The 15,800-nt window shown below is 44.0% G+C and overlaps 1 protein-coding gene across 2 annotated transcripts in view; it reads right to left on the bottom strand.

The window, feature by feature from the left end:
- Positions 1–15,800, bottom strand: part of MICU1 (mitochondrial calcium uptake 1) — an 84,186-nt gene that overhangs the window by 50,378 nt on the left and 18,008 nt on the right. For both annotated transcript variants that reach the window (XM_023930087.2, XM_023930082.2), the window contains exons 4-6: positions 14,792–14,966; positions 9,112–9,274; positions 794–837 (exon numbers count right to left, since the gene is read on the bottom strand). In XM_023930087.2, the coding sequence (XP_023785855.2) occupies positions 794–837; positions 9,112–9,274; positions 14,792–14,966 (382 nt within the window). The remainder of the gene's footprint in view (positions 1–793; positions 838–9,111; positions 9,275–14,791; positions 14,967–15,800) is intronic.

Below are 15,800 nucleotides of genomic sequence, written 5' to 3'. Positions count from 1 at the left end.
GATGGTGCAGGTGAAAATGCTGCTAATAGCTGGAGGACTGTTGTGTGCCACTGGTGATATGATGGAAAATTAAGTAATCTGCAGTTATCTGCATCAAGGAGTATGTCTGAGCTGCCAGTCCTGGGGCAGAGCTGCCTTTACCACCCCAGTGGGATTTACAGAGTGGATAATTAGGTCTGTGATATCCATAATAACAACTGGGATGCTACTTGGTTCCACTTTCACAGGGAGACAAAACTAGATCAGAATTTGCTTAAGATTTTACCAACACCTCTGATGACAGCACAAACACCCAGAAGAGCTGTGCAGTGCTGCAGGAAGAAGCTGGGGCTGAAAAGGGGAACAGAAAAAGGCTGTTTGATAGGGGGGAAATACATGGGTGGAATGCAGAAAAAAACCACAAGAGCGTCGTCTTCTTTTAAGAATCTGGAGGTAAGATTGGAAGGGAAAGATCCAGCGAGTTTTCCCTGAAATGGTTTCACTTGTGGGGCTCTCACACAAGTCAGAAAGAAGCAACAAAGAAATGTTATTACAACCCATGATTTCCCAGCCCACCAGAATATAGGAAGTGGTAATATTTTGTCTGTAAACATTAAAAAAAAGGTCCCTTTATAAAAATAATCTTTCTGTCATTTCAGAAAAAGCACTGCAATGTTATTGAAAAACAAAATGCTCTGAAGAGAACACTTCACACACTTCATTTAACTTACACCCTTGCACAGGTAATAACTGGAAGGATTCTAGGTCAAAAAAGCCATTAAATAAAAAACTTTTAATAGTCTAATGTGCTCACCTTCCCATCGTAGCGTTTCACTATGAACTGGTCCAGGCCCAGGTCTGCAAAAGAAAAAAAATACTTACAGAAAAGAAAGCTTTTATGGTGTAAAATTAAGTATTTCTTGTGTTTTCTGTTTGAGAGGACTGGAAAGTAAAAGGCACAGTCTGAGTAACGTGAGTAGAAAACATAAGGACAAGAGGAAAATTTTATTTGGTTTTGTATATTTTGTACTTTGAACATAAAAAACCCAACAAACTCATGGAATTGGAGAAGAAAACCTTCTATAGCAGGGCCAGCAAGAGCTCAGCAACCAGCACCTCTCAAGAGCCTGAAATACCCTCCCCAAAGTAGATCCCTGCACTATTACCAGGCAAACATTTCACCTGTGACTCTTGGTGGTTTTAATAACACCTTCTGAATGGCTCACAAATGGGAAAACAAAGACTTGTTCCCATAGTAAATTTGGATATCCCCAAAGAAATCCAAAGCTTGTTCATATTTAAGTATAAAATAAATATATTTTCAAGGGGCTAAGCTGTAAGTGCATTTGTAAGAAGTGGAGTTCTTTAGCTGGATGGGAGAAAGGCAGGGAGAGGGATTATTTATACCAATAAAGTCTCTGATACCTTCACAAAATGCTTATTTATGTTGAAGAGGAGAAGAATATCCCAGCCTTAGCTAAGGCACAAAGCTCTCATCTATCCCACAATGCCCAGCAGGCTGCATCTAACACTGGTGGCTGCACATATAAGCAAGATGACAAAAAAAAAAAAATCAGGAAGATTAATTATCTGAGCTTTGCAATCCAAAATCAGGAAGATGCAACCTGAGAAGAGATTAAGCAGAACTCAAACCGAGCATTTCCAGTAAAACTCAAGAGAGTACAGGCTGATTTTTGGTGCTCTGAGAAATAAAACCTTCCAGAGAGCGACGTCCCGTGTATTTTCTGCCACTGTTTATGGTAATTAGCACATTCTCATTTCAATTTAAATTAGAAAATAAGATGGAAAAAACAAAATAAAGCCTTCCCCATGCCTGCTGCATCACCTGCTTTTGAAAGAGCATAATGAAACCCTTCCTGTCTACTGGAAAGTTTCATGGTATCGTGCAGAAAATGGAATTATTCATTGCTCCAGGGTGACCCCCTTACCCTTTGTGACCCAAATCAGCTGCAACTCCTCTGCCACCAATTTCAAAGGTCAAGGCAATTGTCACAGGGCTGTCTGCACTTGTGAAAATTCCAGCCAAGAAAGCACCTTCTCAGTATTTCGTGGGCCTGATAACAATGCAAATTGCATATTCATACACATTTTCAGACTTTAATCTTCTGAATTTTGTCCTCCTCCAAGCTGTGGGTATAAATGCAGTGAGCATTGGTGCGTTTAGAGGTAGGATTTGTCTGATAAATGTGATTATTTTACTACAGATGCTTTATGTGGTCGGAGCTCACCCCGACCATCCATCTGGATGGTGACTTAAGCCGAGCTTATGTCTGTGTGTCATAATAAAGTCATTTCTCAGGAACACCTCCCTTTTCCCATGCCAGGAAATGCTGCTGAAAGACAGATCCCTGACAGCCTGACATTATACATGTACTCATAAAAAGGACATGGGTTAAAAATAGCAAGTGAAAGTACCTCTTAATGGCACCCCCTGCAACTGGGAAACACTGGGAAAGCAAGCAGGTTTCAATAGAGAGCCAAAATAAATGGATGATTGTGTAGAGAACAGCAGGAAAAGATGAGCTGATAACTGTCATTTTATATATATAAATACCATGTATTTTGAAATAATTATAAAAAATATTTATGTAATAATTAATATGGAAATAAAGGCTCCTGGGCTGTCCCAGCAGTGGTGTGGGCATAGACCCAGGGCAGGGCCCATCCCCTGGGCTGGCCCTGCTGAGGGACTCCAGGGCTGGGTCCAGTCCTGGGCCCTGAGAGCCCTAGAGGGGCTGGAGCATGTCCAGGGCAGGGAATGGAGCTGGGGAAGAGGCTGGAGCCCCAGGAGGGGCTGAGGGAGCTGGGAAAGGGGCTGAGCCTGGAGCAAAGGAGGCTCAGGGGAACCTTCTGGCTCTGCACAACTCCCTGACAGGAGGGGACAGCCGGGGGGGTCGGGCTCTGCTGCCAGGGAACAGGGACAGGACAAGGGGAAACGGCCTCAAGCTGTGCCAGGGGAGGTTTAGTTTGTATATTATGAAAAATTCCTACACCAAAAGGGGTGGTCAAGCACAGGCACAGGTTGCCCAGGGCAGTGGTGATGTCACCTCCCTGAAGGGATTTAAAAGCCATGTAGATGTGGCACGTGGGACATAGTTTAGTCGTGGCCTTGGCAGTGCTGGGCCAATGGTCAATATCAACCTTAAAATCTTTTCCAACCCAGATGGTTCCACAATTGTACTGCACATAAGCACATTGGTTTCCACCAGTGTTTTATATGGCCACACTTCCAGCCATGCACAACAACATCCCCTCTCCTCTGCTGCATTAAGCTGCACACTTAAATTCCTCTGTGAAATTCCCCTTACAGAGGTCCAGAGAGGAGCCAGCTCAAAAGCTGAAAAGAGGCATTTATGTTCAATGCATACCCTTCTACTCTATACATTTTCCTTTTCCCACTACAGTTTTATTTTTTTTTTAAGGACTTAGCTGCCTGTTTTTCCACAAGCCTTTAAACCTGACAAAAGGAAACCAACAAAGAAGGTCCATTGCCTGATGCCTGGAGTCTTCAAATTACATAAAAAACCCCAAAAGCTTTTCCTCCAAGATGCCGCAGTAGGAATTCAGCATTTGCACAGGCTGGTGAGCCAATGGGAACAGTGCATGGATGAGGACAATCACAGCTGAACAAGGGAAGGGAAGAATGTCAGTTATTACACCTCTGTTCTTCAAAAGGCAGAGTGTTATGTTAAAACCACCACAGGATTGTCTCTAATGCCACACTCCCAAGACAAAGAGTCCCTGGCTGGGCTATTGCTGCTGAGTTGCAGAAACAGGCTAATAGGCATGTTAAACCAGGAGAAAAGAGCTTTTCCACCTTTCACTGAGGAGCAGGGGCTGAAAAAGCATTCTGCCAGAAGTGGTTGAAAGGATTTCCTCAAGAGAGGCAGCAATGAAATCCAGGAATCATTTCAGGAAGATACGTGGCTGCCTCAAGCTTTCCTGGGACACACACCATGGCCAGTGTGGATTGCAGTGATCACCCAGAGCTTCCCTCATTTTTTCTTTTGGAAAAAACCGAGAGTTTCCAACATGACCCACCCCAGAATACACTTATATTTATCTGACACAACACCTCATCTTTCCCTACACATCCCTTTTGCTCCTGCAGCCAAGGGCTCTGCACCAGCCATTCGCTGCCAGCAGCATTTCAGTGACCTGCAATGATTTCCAAATCAACTTCCCTGCAATGTTTAACTACCACTGTTTATTACTCCTACAAATTCTGATGGCACCTATCAGTGCCCCCAAATAAGCAGCAGCACTGACACGGAGTATCTAAGCACCTAGGGCCACTAAAAATGTTATTTCAGAGTAGACTGACACCATTTACTCACCAATATCAGGGATATAGGCTGCCACTTTTATTCATGTGATGGTACTTTCACAGCACTCTAAATATAAAAATGATTCAATATAAAGCAAAAATTACTTAAGACTCACAATGGGGAAAACAGGGTTTTCAACAGTAGAACTGTACTCCCTGCATTTACTTCTCTCATTCTGTGCTGGGGAGGGTGTTTTCATGGAGAGGAAATGATTTATGTCAAGGAAAAAAACACAGAATAACTTGTTCTTACTCTTGTTCAACAATAGCCAAATCTAAAATCAAATGCTTATTATATTCCTATTGATTAACAAAAGCATACTTTCCATGGATTTTCTCAAAGCCAGCTAATTGCCACACTTGATAAATATGCAGACAATTACTAAGCTCTTCATGTTATTTTGTAATAATAAATCCATAGCAGTAGGTTATAGACTGCAGTTCTAAAAAACATTTAAAAAATGAGCTTCTAGGAGGACAATTATATTATGTCAAGAACACAGTTGAGATCAATTAGAAACCACCATGATTTCCTCTGGGATACCAGCAGCTTCTCACTGATGGAAAAAACCTTTTCAATTCCTTCCAGTCTTGATATCCTTGTCAGATTTTTCACATTATTTGGGTAACATTCACTCACGATCTGCTTTCTTCCCCCCACTGCTTAATATATAACATGAACTCTTTTTTTTGCCAGCAGATGAATAAAAGGGCTAATTATGAAGACTCAAGAGCCTGCTAACTGTGCTTGTGATATGCCACATTATGGCAGGAGAAAATGCTGGAGCAAGCTTTCTCCTCCAGAGCTGTAATCCAGCTTCTGATTGTTGTATTCAGAGTATTTCCCCTCTGAATCTAAAATGTAATCTGCAAGCAAACAATGAGCTGCCTGAAATTTCTCAGGGGACAACAGCCTCCAGCTTAGGTTCAAGTCCAGGACTGTTTTGTTCCAGGAAGGAAGGATCAAGAGATCTGATTCTCCTCTATCTCCTCCTGCTCCAACAAGCCATGTCTCCCTGTGAGATGTGCATTCCTAACACACCTGGTCAGCCCCACCAACCTGGCACCTGTAAGGGAAGCCCTCATTTATGTGACTTTCAGCACACAAGCATACATGTAAATGCATCTCTTGCTCCTCCTTGACTCTTATCCTGAGGTCTCATATCAAGCATGACAGGCTCAAAGATAATTCTTGCCTAGGCATTATGTATTTTCACAGAAAAAGAACCCCACCTTATTCAGGAGACAACTGGAGTTACCCCTCACTCACATCCTTTCTCTGAACAGCTCTTCAGCAGATGTACTGGGGAAAAATAGAGTGTGAATTCCCAGAAGGACTGAAATCCAAGAATCTCTGGCATCCTTCTAGGTCTTAAATGCTGACAACTTTGTGTAACTTTAGGGATCTGCACCAGCCCAGGGAGTTCTCCCCTCCTCATCACATGAGTGCTTGTCTCAGGTCCTGACTGCTGGTTCTACCCATAAGATCCATATTTCATAAATGTTAATCAAAATTAAAAATAATCACTCATGCATTGCAGCACCCCAGAGGCCAGCTTGTGCTCAGCTTCTCATGCAGGTCAGGCATGGAAAACAAACCATTTCTAACAGGAGAAGCAAGCTGTACACTCTGATGCAGCCACTGGGAATCAGCGTGTCCTTCGTGGCTCCTCTCCTCTGTCGCTATCCCCTGCACAGAGACTGCAGGGTCACAGCTGCTGCTTCTGCCTGGCCTTCAGCAGCATGTTTGGGGTCTCTTGCACTCAAACAAAAAACCAAACCAGCCAAAAAAACCCTCCAAGAGCTCAGATATTTGAGCTGCTGTCGCTCATTATGTGGTGAAACTTGAAATGGATCTTTCCTACAGCAGGAGTCTGGGACAACCAGCGAGGTTAATACAGGGATGGAAGAGCAGGACTGGTTCGGGAAGAACCTGCCTTCATTACAGCATGTTGGGGTGAGATAGAAGAAGTATTTTTTACTTCTTTCTGTCTTTATTGTGAAGGCTGTAGGGAAATAGATACTGGCTGAGCGTGACACAGCTCCTCTTAGTCCAGAATGCTTCAAAATACTCACATTCCTCAGGAAAACAATCAGTGCAGAATGGACCCAGACAAACTTGGAGAAATGGAGGGAATCCTTGCACTTCCCACCAGAGACAGAGTATTTTCAGCTGGGACTGGGGTTTGGGACTGGGGTTCGGGACTGGGGTTCCAAGGAAGCACCAGGCAGGAAACAGCCATGCCTTCCCATCCACCCGTGGAGCAAAGTTAGCTCTCAGGTATGAGAGGATGTGGAAGAACAAAAATAATACAGGACTGCAGGGAGCAGAAATCACCACCCACGCTTCTCCTGGCACTTGAACTTTCCAGCTAGCACAGAAAGAAATTATTTTTTTAAATCAGCTTTCAAGTTTAATGCCATTCTTCGGCTCCTTCTGACAAACCATTCCAAGCTCAGCAAGCTCGTGTCATTCCTTAAGCACAGCTTGCCTACCTGGGAATGCTGTGGCAGGAAGTTTGACTGAACCAGAGAAAGCAATCTACAGGAGCTGAGGAACTGGCATTCATTTCCCCCAAGTTAGCAAAATGCAGGCTAGAATTAAGCTGGCACTTTATTGACAATAAATCAAACTTTCCCCTACGTAATCTATAAAAATGAATCAGGCACACGATACCTTCACAGTAGATAAGCAGTTTAAAAATAAATACAACAGGGACTCAGCTACTTCATTACTCCAGATCACTTCTATTCCACAGTGTTTTCTCTCCATAAAACAGTAGAGGCATTTACAAGAAGTTACTCCCTGAAATTACGACCGGCAGCTTGAGCACACTGAAGGATTACCTCAAAGAGGTTTCCTGGGAACACACCAGGCTACATCACAACCCCAAGGAATGCCTTGAGATGAAGACAGGATGCTCCAGCCCCAGTGGAGGGCACACCCAAATCATGACTCAAGAAGAAAGCAGCCCCAGCATTTCCCAACTAACCTGTAACCTAAATTATCCTATGAATCAAAAGCACAGGCAGGGTGTGAAGTATAGAACTCATCTGGCCAGCAGGTAGCACTCTCTGTTTTCAATTTCTGGTCTGAAAACCAGACCTATCTTCCTTTTAGTTTTTACTGCCAGCTTTAAAAACATTTGAGAACAAGGTTATGGCTGGTTTGGCTTTATTGTAGCAATAAGTGTTTTACTCTTCTACTGTTCATTATGTATTAAAAAACTCAATTTACTGTGATTGTGGTGATGCACAGAGCTGGTGAGGAACAACCTCCCTAGAGCAGCTCCATCTAGAAGCAAATCCACAACAGTAAGAGTTCTGAAGACAGATTTTTCAACTCAACAAAATCCAAGATGCCCACCTTCCTGCTCTGCCTGCTGATGGGCAGCCCAAGCTCAGCTTCCATCCCATTCCACTTGCCAAGAACACCTCAGACCACTTTCTTCCCTTACAAGCTGCTGTGTGTCACTGACTGGCAGCATTTGCAGGCACTGTGGCTTCACGGGGCCATTTCAACAGCCAGGATAACAATGGGAATTCAATGGGAAGTGAGTGGCTAAGACTGATGAATTATTATTTCCCATTAGTCACCTCTGCTTGTCTGTGAGCAAGGTGTTTACTGAGCATTCTTCTACCTATTTGCTGTACACACCCTAAAATGCACCAGGCATGTGGAAAAAGTAAAAGAAGAATCAGATGTGTTGAAATGAAACACAGCAGGTTTTCAGTTTTTGGGCTTCCAGACATGTGCTAATGCTCTTCCAAGTACCAGTTCAAGGAGTCTGAGATAGACAAGATGGTAACCTACAGCCATAAATTCACATGGAAACTACAGCCATTTCCAGGGCTTGATGGAAACCTAAATATCAATTCACCTACGTGCTTTAAACACTAATGCCAGGATTATTCTTTCTTCCCTCCTGCACACACTTCATGTTGTTATTCTCTAAGCACAAGGGCATACACAGTATTTATTTAGCAGCTGTCATCTAAGATATCAAAACAATTTCCCAATTTGGATATAAACCCCACACTCTAAAAGTTAACATTCAGGGGCTGAAGTTCTTCATTAATGTCTGCAGAGTCAAGGCAAGTTTTGATTTGACAAAAGCCTGTTTCATTCTTTGAGGTACAAATGTAGGAGACCAAAAAAAACATGATCTCCCACGTCTTGCCCCAAACATGAATCTCTAAGATGGAATGCTGACAAAAACCTCCTGATACCCCACCAACACCAAATATTCAGGACACAGCTTTCCAGACAACAGCAAGGCATCTCTCTCCCACTTGTTGATTGCCAAACCCCTCCAGGTACCACAAGTGATGTGTTTTTCTGCAACCCACAGGGAATCTGAAGATGGCAGAGATGAGCCCTACCCTGACCAGCAGCATCACACAGGGCTGCCTCAACTCCTTTAGAACCATCTAGGTTGGAAAATACCTCTAAGATCATCAACTTTTATTGCTGATGTTTTCCTTGCCAAAACAACCTCCTCTTGAAGGTTTAGGAAGTGTTTCAGTTAAAGGTAATCTTTCCCTATTAAATATAGGAGAAAGGCATCCCAACTGCTCTTCAGGGACTCACACCAGCCACATCTGTTATACTACAACAGCATTTTGGGAAACATGAAAGGGCTCAGGCTAATTTTGGGCTTGGAGCATGAGAGCTTCAGGAGATGCTTCCTAGCCCTGGCAATCAGAGCTGAGAAGTTTAAGGACCAGGTGAGCAGAGGCTGGGGAGTATCAGTTCCCCTGATCACCACCCACACACCACTCACTCTCCGGCTGTTTCTCGTTGGGGGTGATGGATCTCACAAAATCCTGCGGGGTCATGAAAACCTCGGACTCGCCGTGCTCGTTGATGACCTTCAGCGTGGCAAAGTATCTGAAGATTTTGTCTGGTGTGGAGTAGGCTCTGATCCTGTTCTCATATTCCATCACCTGGAAATGAAATTTAGCCAGCATTAGACATGCACTGTTCCTGCCCCACACTGACTCTTAGTTCTCAAAGAGATTTGCCACAGGACAAGTTGCATTCAGCAACACAACTCTCAACTCTTTTGGCAGTATTCCTTTCAAAAACCCTTTGAACACCCAGGAAAATTGGACACATCAGCTGCTGATGTCCCAGGATTAAGAACAAACACCAAAAAAATCTTTATTATGAATAAATTTAGACTCTTCATGGTGGCAGAGGAAAAACAAATTCACAAAAATCCCTGAAGGTGCTTTAAAAACATGAGCATAAGAAATCACACTGGCATCACATTTGTGAATCTAAAGCAGCCCAACCACAGCATTGAAGGATTTGATTTGTGATTAATATATGAAGTAAAAGAAAAGTCTTGGAAGGCTGGGAGAAACCTTTACTTTCAAGCAGAGTCTAGGAAAAAATCACTTGGAGCCGCAGCTGGTTGCTCAGTCACCCAAGCTCATTTTTTCCTCTCTTCTATCACACTGGCAGAATTCCCCAGAAACTCATTCCTCCCCACCAATCTGCTTCTTCCTAACTCTGCCAGCAGTGATTTTTTTTCTTTGTACCTAGAATCAGTTTCCCCCCAAACAGCTGGAATTAATCAAAGACAACAGACAGCTCTTCTAAACAAAATCCCAACACAAGGCCACAAGGGTGGAAAAAAGGCACAGACACCTACACTTCATCATGTATTAGCACAGAAAACTTTCCTCCTTACTTCAGCTTTTCATTCCTGCATTATATGCCGTGTTTAACAGTCCATAATGTACTTGAAACCTGCAGCTGGCCAAGAGCCACAGGAGGAAAAAATCCCAACTGATGATGTGCTGCAAGAGAACAGGCAAGATCAAGGGTACTGCCAAGGCAGCTGTAGATTATTCCTGGCTTTGCTCCTGGTTCAGCCTTGTCCTTAAATTCCTGAACAACTTCCTCAGCCTGATGTTTATCAGACAGAAAACACCCTCTCTAGTTTTTCTTATTTCTAGGATTTAAAAAAAGCTGAATGTTTTGAATCCCCCAAGCCAAGCTTTGGTAAGGCAAAGCCTCTCTCTCTCTCTCCTCTTCATTTGCCCCAGCTCAGATCTCCCAGCTCAAATCTCTCAGATTTTCCCCAGCTTCATTTGCCCCAGTGTCTCTCAGATGACACTACCTAAAATGACAATACTTCAAGCATTCTCCCCACTCCTCTTTGCATCACCACAGCTTTTCCAGAATTCACACCTCCTTGCACCAACCACTACAGGCAGTTCCCTCCCTCCCTCCTGCAGAAGAAAGTTTTTGTCCTTAGGCCCTTTGCACTTCTAATCAACAAACCTAATCCCACTTTTATTGCTTTGGTCCACAAGGTTCTCCACAGCTAAGGGCATTGGAATGAGGACAATTGTTTTATTGCCAAGCTCCCAGTGCCAGTAAAAGACAGCACCCACTCTTCCACTTCTTCCCGACTTTGTCTACTGCTCCCACCTGGCAGGAGGCAGCTCCTTATGCCAAAGTGATCTTTTGACTTGTGGGTGCAGGCCCATATCTCACTCCTGCCTGACCTGATCTCATGAATAACACCCCACCCAGCTTAATCAGCCAGAAACAGCTCTGTATTTTTACCTTCAAGGAAGACAAATAAACCCAAGGACAGTGTGAAAATCCGGACTGGAGCCAAGGGCAGACACCACAGACCACGACCAGCTGCCTCCATCCAGGGCAACCCTTCCACACAGCCAGCTTTCTAGCTAAAAAACTCATTAACCAAATTTTCCAAGCCTGTGGAAAAATTTCTTGCAAGACACTATCAAATGCTTTCCTTTAACCCATCTGGGCAGAGCTCGACAACCCCAATGCTGCATCAGAGACAGGAGTCCTGACATTTCTGCCAGTAAAACCATGTTTCATTTTACCCCACTTGACTTCATATCCACAATTGCTCTTCCCTCTGTATCCATTTTAAGCCCCTGCTGGAGATGCTACTGGCAGGCTTGTTGCTTTCAGGTGCTTTTCTCATGTTTAGAATATTTAGAGTATTCCTTCCACAGCAACAACAGCTTACTTACAACATGGGCCCAAAACCACACCTCCTGTCTCAGCTTATGGCACAAAAATGCACAATCTAGACCAAAAAACTAGAATCTAAACTGCTTTTTAGCATCTCACAGGCTGCTTTCATCACACCTGAAAACCTCACTTCTTCCACAAGCTTCCCTACAAGAAGGGAGCAAATGCAGCCACAGTTCTTCCCTTTTGCCTGCAGCTCAACCCACAATTACATCATTCTTGGTAATGAGCTAATCAGCTGGCAAAAACTGACAAATGTTGCAGCCCATCCCTCTGACTGCAAGGCTGGGTGCAACACGAAGCCAGGTCAAGAAGGGAGCAGCCAAGATGCTACAAATGGGGAAAACCTCACTCACTCATGACTGGGTGCTGAACATCGAGTGAGTAATGATAACAGGGGTGACCTGTTCCCTGGACAGAAATGTGGACTTAAGAGCCCATGGATTTGGGTGCAGACAACCTTTGTGAGGGGTTTTTGCACTGCTTCAAAGCAACCTGGAGTGAAAATCGTGCCAGCCAAGTGTCTCCTCTCCTGACCTCTCACCTTTTCCTATTACAAACCAGTCCTCTACACAAGGAAGAGCAGTCAAAATCCTCATCCTGCCCCCAGAAATGCAGCCTCATGAAATCCAGCACCTCCAGAAAGATGATATGACTCAAAGGGTAAAATCCCTTTTTTGCATTTATTAGTAGAGCATGTACTGGAGGAGAAAGACAAGTAAGTAATCCCTGCTGCTCTACAAGAGTGAAGGTGCTGTTGAGACTGTCAATGTTTATGCTAAGCCTCCAGTTAAAAGAAAAAAACCCCAACCTAAATGCTATGCTGACATAAAAATAAAGCTCTAAATTAACATCTCAAGGCACAGAGCATCACCAGGGCCTCCCTGACTATGCAACGGCACACATCTTAACAGGGTAAATTAATTAGGACTCATTTTCTTCGTGCTTCCTCCTGTGACACACACCCAAATGAAGGTTCAGCACGAGGAACATCCCAAGGCAAGATACCTGCAGGACCCAAACACTGCCAGTACATCTTGATAAATCAGCCCTACTGCTGCATGCAAACACTTTTAGCAAGTTAATTAACACATCAGCCCGCCCCCATCCTGTATTACAGCTCATTAGCCTTCAAACTAGATTGAGGCACTCAAGTAATTTTTTCTTTTTCTGCCCTGAATATCCAGGACCTACACACCACCACAGAGATGGTGCTTGGGGACCATCCACACACAATCCCAACACCTGAGAGTGGTTTCTGTTTCAGCTTCCCCCTCTCACTGGATCACTATTTAAAACAGCAATGTCAAACTTAATTTATTGCTTAACCACTAATCATCACCTTCATTAAAAGCAACATTAGGATAACAAACAAGTGTTAAACACTTCCAATTAGGCTTAATTTTTTCACAAGGAAAATCCCACACTATTTTCAATTAATCAGGGAAGAGCTGGGAAGAGTTTTGACCGTGGGTGGAGGTTTGTTAGGGTTTTATTAAATGCCTAGAAGAGTCAAGAATCCCCGAGATGCTACACAAATAGGGGAGCAGCACATCCTGGGAGCAGCCCTGATTTTGAGTGGTGACAGGGGCACACCTTTCCCTGTCATCTGAGCTGGCCACATTCAAACACAGCTCCCGAGGTGACTCACTGCAGCAACTGCTGCTCAAACACGGAGCAGGCACCTGGGACAATACCTGGCACATCCTGCGTTTAAAAGAGCTTTTGCAACATTGGCATTCAGGCCACACACAGGTACATTCTGTCTCGAGGCTGCAGAGAAAAGGCTTGTTTTGGCACAAAGATGGTGAGGGCTGTCTTAAACAGGGCTGTCCCCAAGGAAATTGCTGCTCCTGAGCTCTTGCTGTCAGAGAATGGCAGACTGAGGTGAGAAGGGATCCAGGCCACACACTGTTTCCATCTTTTGGGCACACCTGGCTTATATCTTATTTGGAAATCATGGTCATATTCCTCCCTGCCTAGTTTGGGAAGGAAAGAGCTGGTCAATACAGGCAGATCTCTAACAATTGGAACAATAGTCCTTGCCTGTGAAAAAACTTTCTCTGGCTTACCCAGCCACGTCAGACAAAAATCAATCCTTACACTCACTGTATTCAAAAGTAAGAGCGTGGATGGAGATGGACTGTGGTGCTCTTTGCAACCTGCCTCCATCTGCTGACACTGGAAAAAACCAATAGCCTGCTTTTCTTGAGTGGTACTGGCAGGAGCTGAAGTTGTCAGAGCACCTGACACCCAGCTGCCATGAAAATGAGCAGCTTCCAGGAACCCACACCCCTGGACCATTTTGAATATCTCAGCACAGTTATCTTACTATGGAACTTCACTGAGCTGCCACCAACACCTCACAACAGGAGAGAGTCTGGAGCCCCACGTACCACAAGACACTTGAAATCTCAAGTTGTGTAATCTTTTCTGACCAGGAACTGAAATGATTCAGCAGCTTCAAAGGAAACAGCTCTTAATTTTTCATGAGAAGCTGTTAAGCCACTATATATGACTACCCACAATTTAACAGCTAATGAGATGCAACCTCCAGAATACAGGCTTAAAAATAAATATCAGAAGCGAGTCATAATAAAATGGGAGTAGATGCTCTTCACAATTCCTTTCTCCTTTTTGGTGCTGCACAGATATTACATCATCCAACGCAGCCCTATAAAACTGACATCCAGATGGGCTTAAAAAATAAAATACTGCTGTCTGCCTGCTCCCAGTTACAGAACTCCATCAGAGCAAATTACACATCCTTTAATAACAGTGGTTTCAGATTGTGCCAAACCGGTTCTGAGAAGCCCCAGGCTCCTGGAACTGCCCAAGACTGAAGGCAGGTCACAAGCCAACAATAGAGTTTATTACTCAAGTTTTCCTCCTCTTGAAAATGTGTCTGATCTAAAAATGAAATAGCTAGAAGCATCAAGAGAGAGACAGGACTAACCAAGATGGGGAACTGAGGCTGTATTTCAACAAGTACATTTGCACAGAATAATTAAATGAAGAATTAAAGTGCACCGTTCCTATAATCCTCCCTTCCACATTCATCCTCTACCTCTGCCTACATGCACTGTGTATACTCACAGGCAAAAGGATGGACTCAGAGACACACATGCTAAATATCCCAGATGGTTTAAAAACTTTGGCACCAATTCTCTGCTTTGCATGCACCATCCTAACAGCCATCAGTGCAGGAGCCTTGATTATCTTGGACATGTGAGTGGAGGTGGGAAAAGAGGTCTCCATTTCAGAGGATCAGCTTTCCAAACACACAACACGCAAATACAACCTTTCCAGATACACAAGTTTCAACCTACAGAAACTCGTGGCAACAAGAGCTGAGAAAGTTGTTTTCTTACTGTTTTGGGAGCCTAAGACAGGTACAGAGCAAGCTTTCTCTTTTACAAGATGCCCAAGTTTGGTACCTTGCGGTCTCTGAACCCAGAACGCTTCTTTTTCTTCCCTTCTGGTGGTGCCTCCTCGTTGCTCGATGCCACTGCCCTCCTGCCCTCGCTGCTCTCCTCCTCCTCCTCCTCATGCTTCACCTTCTCCCCTGGCTCTGTCCTGGGGCCATGTCTGACAGAGTCTTCTGCATAGGCCCTAGAGCAAGGAAAAGAAAACACCCGTTTAGGAAGTGACTGAGAGCTGCTAAAGCTGCCACAAAATGGTCCTGCTGGGCTCCACCTGAGTGCAACACTGGTTACAGCTCAGTGGGGAAGGCTGCAAAGCAAAAGCAAGGAAGTGATCAGTCCCCTTGGAATTCAGTGTGCTTTCCCCTGTTGTAATCAAATTTCCACCCCACACCAAAACCCAGACTAATGGTCACAGTAAGTTTTCCCAGTCCAAACCACTCAGTGAATTTTGACACCTTCTCCCAAAAACTAGACATGCAAAAAACAAGAAGGGCATATCATACCTCCTCTAGCATACCTCCTCTAGCACTAAATTCCACCTCTGCTTCCCCAAAAAGATGTATTAAGTGACAGAAATGTGTTTTCCCATCAGTACTGCAAGATTCAGGATGAACAACCTTTTTGTTTCAGCTCAGCTGATTTATTTTCTATCTCCAGCAGCTGACAGGCTGTTTTATCCCCTTCTTCCACCAATGACTCTTCTAAACACCACTGTTGCATGATTTGTGACAACAAAACTGGAGTTGTTTGTCCTCAAGGTGGAAATAAAACTCTGGCAGAACACAGGACCACTTCTTCCTTGCTGTCCAAACACAAAGATCTTCAGGTAGCTCTGTTTGTAGACCAAGACTCAACATTTCAAATCACTCTGAGCCAGGAGCAACTTGCAGAACTGCAACTGGCAATGGGATGATTAAATAAAAAGCAGGATAAATCCCTAAGCCAAACAAATGCTCTGGCTTTCCCATGCTTTACTTATAAAGCAGTTTAGAATCAGACAGAGCTCAGACCACATTAACAT

The sequence above is a fragment of the Cyanistes caeruleus genome, chromosome 8, assembly GCF_971803275.1.
Source record: "Cyanistes caeruleus chromosome 8, bCyaCae1.hap1.1, whole genome shotgun sequence".
NCBI lineage: Eukaryota > Metazoa > Chordata > Aves > Passeriformes > Paridae > Cyanistes > Cyanistes caeruleus.
Note: the sequence above shows the minus strand (reverse complement) of the source record. Positions and strands in the feature narration are given on the sequence as shown.